This window comes from Penaeus vannamei, unplaced genomic scaffold (assembly GCF_042767895.1).
Source record: "Penaeus vannamei isolate JL-2024 unplaced genomic scaffold, ASM4276789v1 unanchor36, whole genome shotgun sequence".
In the NCBI taxonomy this organism is placed as follows: Eukaryota; Metazoa; Arthropoda; class Malacostraca; order Decapoda; family Penaeidae; genus Penaeus; species Penaeus vannamei.
Window position 1 is genome coordinate 7,965 of NW_027213040.1, and position 7,040 is coordinate 15,004.

The 7,040-nt window shown below is 30.4% G+C and overlaps 1 protein-coding gene across 1 annotated transcript; it reads left to right on the forward strand.

Annotated features, from left to right (window-relative positions):
* Window positions 1–295: 295 nt before the first annotated feature.
* Window positions 296–6,815, forward strand: LOC113827484 (rab11 family-interacting protein 4B; the record flags this gene model as incomplete). Its single annotated transcript, XM_027380373.2, is given in 7 exon segments — window positions 296–399; window positions 667–807; window positions 1,120–1,339; window positions 1,472–1,616; window positions 1,746–1,876; window positions 2,888–2,920; window positions 3,790–6,815. Coding segments are annotated over 7 exon segments (894 nt in total), but the record flags the coding sequence as incomplete, so codon positions are not given.
* Window positions 6,816–7,040: the final 225 nt, after the last annotated feature.

Here is a 7,040-nt window from a genome sequence, read left to right on the forward strand (position 1 = left end):
GTGTGTGTGTGTACATGTGTGAGTGTGTGTGTGTACATGTGTGAGTGTGTGTGTGTACATGTGTGAGTGTGTGTACATGTGTGAGTGTGTGTACATGTGTGAGTGTGTGTGTGTACATGTGTGTACGTGTGTGTGTGTGTGTGTGTGCGTGTGCGTGTGTGTGTGCGTGTGCGTGCATGTGCTTTTTTTGTTGCATACATTTATGTACATTATTCTTTTTTGTCCTAGACAACATATTTTAGCAAAAACAGATTAGCAGTATAAAGTTCTCTAATTTTTGGTCCTCTTTCAACAGGTACAAATGTTGCAGCAACAAGTAGGAGTTTTAGCTGAGAATCAGGTGAACTCGGATGACCGGTTTTCTCGTGTCAAGCAGGACAATGCTGCGTACCAAGCGAGGTCTGTGTGAAATATTTTAGATGATGCAGTATTTGCTACATGTTCATTTTGAAAGATTATCCATATAGATATTCAGTCTAGAGATTTAATGCTTGAATATGAAAGAAACTTTTTTTTTTTCTAATATGAGCAGCATATTTCCTATTCTTGTTAAAGTAGATCCTCCATTTATAAATACATGACACTGTTGTGTAAAGTAGGTGTTGGTACTTCTCCATTGTGAAAGAATTTAAGACATCTACAAGTGTAATTTTTGAATATTTATAGAGTGGTGATGTTAGAAGAGCAACTCCGGGAGGCAGAGATGCGACATGAGGAACGGCTGGCAGAGGAACAGAGGAGGAACCGGGAGCTTGTAACACGTATAGAACGAGAAAAGCAGCTTACTATAGAAAATTACACCATCAAGTAACTATCTGCTGATATTTATTTTGACTTTTGGTTTCTTTATATATTTTCCCCTCTTTTCTGTATGAACTTTCCTTCTTTCCTCCTCTCCTTGTTTCCATTTCTCCTCTCATCCCTTCCATTTGTTTCAGTAGATGTGCTCATACATTTGTGTTTGAATGTGTATAGCCCACAGTATATTTGGTGACTCATTGTTTCTCAATATATATGTATTTTTTCCATCAATGTTTCAATGATTTATGCTCCTAAGGTATGTTAAGCTTAAAGATATGGGTTCTTCTAAAGTTATGAACATTACTTTTAACCTTTCAGGTTAGCTAGTGTAGAAAAAGAGAAGAAAGCTGTAGATGATGATTACAGACGTTCAAAAAGTCAGTTAGAAAAGTTACAAAAAGAGAAAGAGGCTTTAGAAGATCGTGTATCAGAAGCAGAGTTTTCTGCATCAGCACTCCATCAGGAAAATGGAAAATTGGCAGAGCTCTCAAGGAGAGAAAAGGAAGAAATTAAAGTTGAGAGAGAGAGAAGTGCTCAGGTAAGTGTAAGTTAATGAACTAACTGAATATAACTGAATCATGCTGTTCTAAAGGAATATGTTTACTTCTATGTTTGTGTGTATATCTTTAATATGATTTTTATGTGGGTAAAACTTAATATTTCTGTACAGGTAATAGAAGAATTACGGTGTGAAATAGAACGCCTACGGACAGCTGAGGAAACTGCCAGGAAACGGTCACCCAGTGTTGACCCTCAGACTGCCCAGACTGCAGAGTTGCAAGCTACTATCAGGCAACTCAGAGAAGAGAACAAGAGTAGGTTTAACAGTATTACAGAAACCAGATGTTTTAAGAACTGAAATGAAATATTTTCTCTTATTTCCTTAAGCAAAAGAGAAGTACATTTTACTCTTCTTGTCATTAGTTGAAATTGACCTTTCACAGATCTTGTTGAGCAAGTGGAAGATCTTCAAGCTCAGTTGTTAACCTCCCGATTAGAAGAGGGACGCACACTAGTCACAGCTACAAACAATAACTCATTGGCTGCTGAATTTGAGGCCATGACTAGTGAAGAGGTTAGCCATGTTATGCTTTGTTCTGATTATTGCTATGAATGTGTGAAGAAACTGAGTCTTTAAACATACAAAAAGATGTTATGCAGAATGGATGTTTTCTTTCACTGAATTGCATTTTCTTATGTTAGCATAATTAATGCTTTCTTGAGGTTGTATTTTGTTTTGTCTTGAATTGTTATTAAAATACATAAGAATAGAGACAGGACAATGTACTAAAGAAGTTTGCAATGGGAAAGAATATTTTCACTGTCTCATTTTTATCCAAGATATTATGTCCATGTTTCATGTTCTTTGGAATACCAATGTATTATGCTTTGAAAACTTATTCTGTAGCATTGCATTTCTCTTTTAGTTTATATAAATGAAACACAACCTGATATACTTCAACACTGATTATTGTTGCAGATTTTTCATGAATTTGATAAATCTTCTGTCATATAATACTGTTTCCTTGTTTTTAATTATTTTTTCTTAATCATACATAAGACATGCAGTAATGTGGTATTTAAGAGAAGAGCAATTTTATGCTAACCATTTTATATGTGTATTATGCAATCAGAACTATTCAAAATAGAAACACTGGAGCCTTCAGAATTGTTGAAGTTTGGTCTGTAGTTATTAATTTTGATGAAATCATACAGACTTTTATTACATTTACGACACATTGGATACATGACTCTTAAAAAAATATATATATGGCAGAGGAGGTTTATTGCTTTAACATTGCAAATAAATTGAAATTACCAAAGCTAGCTAGCTAGACTTGAGACAGTTCTTACTTGTGGGTGTTGTGTAATATGCTTGATCTATATTTATGTATTTTTTCACAGTATAATTATTGCGTAATTTCCTTGTCACTGTGGGTGTACTTGGTATCTCTGGAAAAAGTTTTCCTTTTTAAATGATAGTTGAGAAATGATCTGTCCATTAATTGTTCCTGGGAGAACCTGTAAAAGCTCTTTAAGTAGCCTCTGTTTTTGCACATTTTAAAGCACATTTTTTTTCTCATAGGGTGCACTCTATGGCAGTGACACAGTCGAGAAGGTATTGTAAAGTTTGTGGTGGACACTGGCTTGATATGGACAGAATCTTTTAAGAGTGACTGAAAAGGATGTTGATTATTTTGTAATGATTATTAAAATTCAGAAAAAGGATTAGCTATTATGAAAATAAGAAATGAAAACAGATCATGCATCCTTTTCTGCTTCTTTATTATGATATTCTGTCATATATCTTAGCTTTTAAATAACCTTGCATGCCTTTAACTAACAGCCTTGTTTTTGCCTGAGTGTTATTCTCATTTCTTTGGGCTCTGCACCTCTTAGCCTTCAGAAAAGAAAACATCCCCTTTGATCTTGTCTTTAGTGTTTACTTGTCGACGAGATTCACTCAGCAAATATATTAACACAAAATGCACAAGACAAAAAGAATTGATATTGCATTTCCCATATTAGCAGATTGAATAATATTTCATGGTCAAATTGTATCTGTGTGTGGCTTCCACATGTGTTGTTTGTATTGATTCACAGAAATTCATATGGATTTACAATTTCCTTCAGTAAGAAGGACCCTTAACAGAATTTGAATGATGATAAAGTCATTGATGTTAAATTTGGATTAGCAAATTAAAACTAATTTTTATTTCAATCACACTTAGTGCATGCTGTTTTGATAAATGCATGTTTAGCTATGATGAAAAAAAGTTTATTTCAAAGCTGATAAAAAAAAATCATTGGTGTAATACTTCACTATAAAGAAGCATCATATTCATTTTTAAATTGTCCTCTTCTGCTTCCTTACTGTAATAGATTTTAAAGGCAAAATTATTTATTCCTGACATATATTATACCATTCATAATAATGGAGACATGATGTCTAGTCTTTAACTTTTAAAAATATTTTTCTATCAACAGCTCAAGAAATCTCTGAAGGATGCGCAAGAAGCCAACCAGCATCTCCGATCATACATCGACGGAATCCTCCTTAACATTGTAGAAAACTACCCACAGCTTCTTGAAGTCAAGCAGAAATAGTATATAAACAAGATTTGAGCTTTGTTATATTACCATCATTATTCCATTGTCACGATTGTTACAGTTTCTTTTTTTATTATTATTATTATATGTATGTATGTCTATGTCTGTCTGTCTGTCTGTCTGTCTGTCTGTCTGTCTGTCTGTATGTATGTATGTATGTATGTATGTATGTATGTATGTATGTAATGTATGTAATGTATGTAATGTATGTAATGTATGAATGTATGAATGTATGAATGTATGAATGTAATGTATGTAATGTATGTAATGTATGTAATGTATGTAATGTATGTAATGTATGTAATGTATGTAATGTATGTAATGTATGTAATGTATGTAATGTATGTAATGTATGTATGTATGTATTTTTTTTCTCTTTTTTCTTTTGACAATACATGCATTGGAAGATTAATATTTAATCATATTTAGTTGTTTATATAGTTGCTATATAGAGAGGTTATTATTATTATTATTATTATTATTATTATTATTATTATTATTATTATCATTATTATCATCTTTAATATTATTATTATAAATAATAGCAATATTATTATGAATATAGTTATTACGGTGAATATTTATATTATTATGAATATCATTATTATTATTATTATTATTATTATTAGTAGTAGTAGTATTAGTATTATTATTGTTGTTGTTTCTATCATTTTCATTTTTTTTTTTTATCATCGCCATCATCATCACCATCATCTTCAATCATCATCATCAATCATCATCCATCATCAATCATCATCAATCATCATCCATCATCATCCATCATCAATCATCATCATCATCATCATCATCATCATCAATCATCATCATCAATCATCATCATCATCATCATCATCATCATCATCATCAATCATCAATAATCACCATCATCATTATTAATGTTATTATTATTATTAATGTTATTATTATTGTTGTTATTATTGCTATTATTATGATCATGATGATAATCTATTAGTAGTAGTAGTAATAATAATAATAATAATAATAATAATAATAATAATAATAATAATAATAATAATAATAATAATAATAATAATAATAATAATAATAATAATAATAATAATAATAATAATAATAATAATGATAGTAATAATAATGAAAAGGATGATAATGATAATAATAATAATAACAATAATAACAATAATAATAACAATAATAACAGTGATAAAAAATATTATTATTATAACTGCTGCATTTTTTTATTATTTTTTAATGATTATTATTAATACCACTATATCATTTATTTTAGTAATTAGTTTCATTATACATAATGATTTTCCTTTATTATTTAATTCTCAGTGGCTTATACTTATATTAACTCACACTACCAGTTGCAATGGTTAAGATAAATTTATCAGATTTTTGTATAAAGATGAGCCCAATGAGGTAAATGTATATTTTACAGTGACTTGCAAGAATTAGATGACAGATAAATGCTGTTAGCTGACTTTGATTATAAATTATTATTTAATATTATTGTAACCCTGAACCCAAGTAAGGCACTGTATAAAAATCCAGAAAGAGGTGCATGCAAACAGGTGAAGGATTGAAAATATTTGTTTATTGGTTGCCCAACACCCCAGTCTGCTATTGAACATTATTTAACTTTAGTTGATACTGAAAAAAAATACTTTTTACTGACTTTTATCATTTGATATAAAATTATCCAATAAGAAAACCTTTTGTAAAGATAGATTTAAACTTGGACTGAGGGTAAGTATTTTGGACAAAGTTATATTAACTAATTAGTCTTTGAATTTTAATCAGTACTTAAACTTAATGAATGTTATTATATTAGTTAACAGAGAAGTTTTGTTCTGTATATATCACATTAAGATGTTAAGAAGTATCAAATATCTTTTTGGGCTCTGTTGTTTTAATGGCTTGTACTGAACTAATGCCAATACTTGAAGCTGTCAAAAGAATATGAATACAAATTGTTAAAACATTGAATAGCCTAGTTAGTTGTATATTTGCTATTCATTCACTTCTGAAGACTGGGGCCAATGCTCATATCCAACCACTGATTTAAACTGTATGTGAGTAGCATGTCATATATTAATATATATGTAAAGTACCCACATTGACGTGAAAATTCCATCTGATATGATTTAGAAATTAGTTTCAAAATTGACGACAGCTACAACAAGTGTTGCTTGGCTGTGATATATAGCATTAATTATTCATGTACAGAGGGAATATCTTGTGTTGATTGTGTTTGTGCACACGCAATACAGATTTTGATATCCTCATACTTGTGTAAATTTCATATGTACAGATTTATAATAGTGTATGTAGGAAATTTGGAATTTGTTCTTTTTAGTAATAATCTTACTTGCATTTTCTTGAGAAACAAAATTTGAAGCATTGTTATAATTTAATCATCTTAACTCATGATTGGTCTGTGATATCATCAACTTCTTGCACAAACAATTTTGATTATGCATGTGCTTTGAGGTTCTTTGTTTAATATTTTAGAATAATATTCTCCCATATCCCACATTTGTTGTAACTTGATAAAGAAAATTCTTTTAAACGATCATGTTTAACCAGACTGTTTTATATTAGCCTGATTTTAATGGATAAGTTATTACTAACGGGTCAACTTCCCAATTAGTTGTATTTTATGTGGTACCGTCCAATTTTATTTTGTATTTATTTGTTTCATGTTTTTCAGTGGAAATGGAGCTAGTAGTCCAAAAACAAAAACTAATGTTCCTGATTCATTTAATTATGTATATAGTGTATATAGATTTAAGTGTTGACTTTTAGCATACTCCCCAAAGTGATTTGACTCTTGCTATGTATAAGCTCAGTATATATATATGTCAAACTTGAAAATCTTTGTATGAAGGAATGATTGAACAATACATTTATTTTGTTGATATGTACTCATTTTTAACCTTGTTTTGCTAAGCAAGTTCAATATTGTAAAGGTAAAACAGCCCACAAAAATTCTTTTGAGTGGAACATGTACAGCCTCTTCTATGTACATGTAGTCAGAGAGCCCAGAGGGATTTAATCAGTATGTCGGGTACAAAAGGTTTGACACCTGGGTTGAACACCTAAGGGGCCATGGATCCCTAAACGGCCATTCTTAAGTGAACACA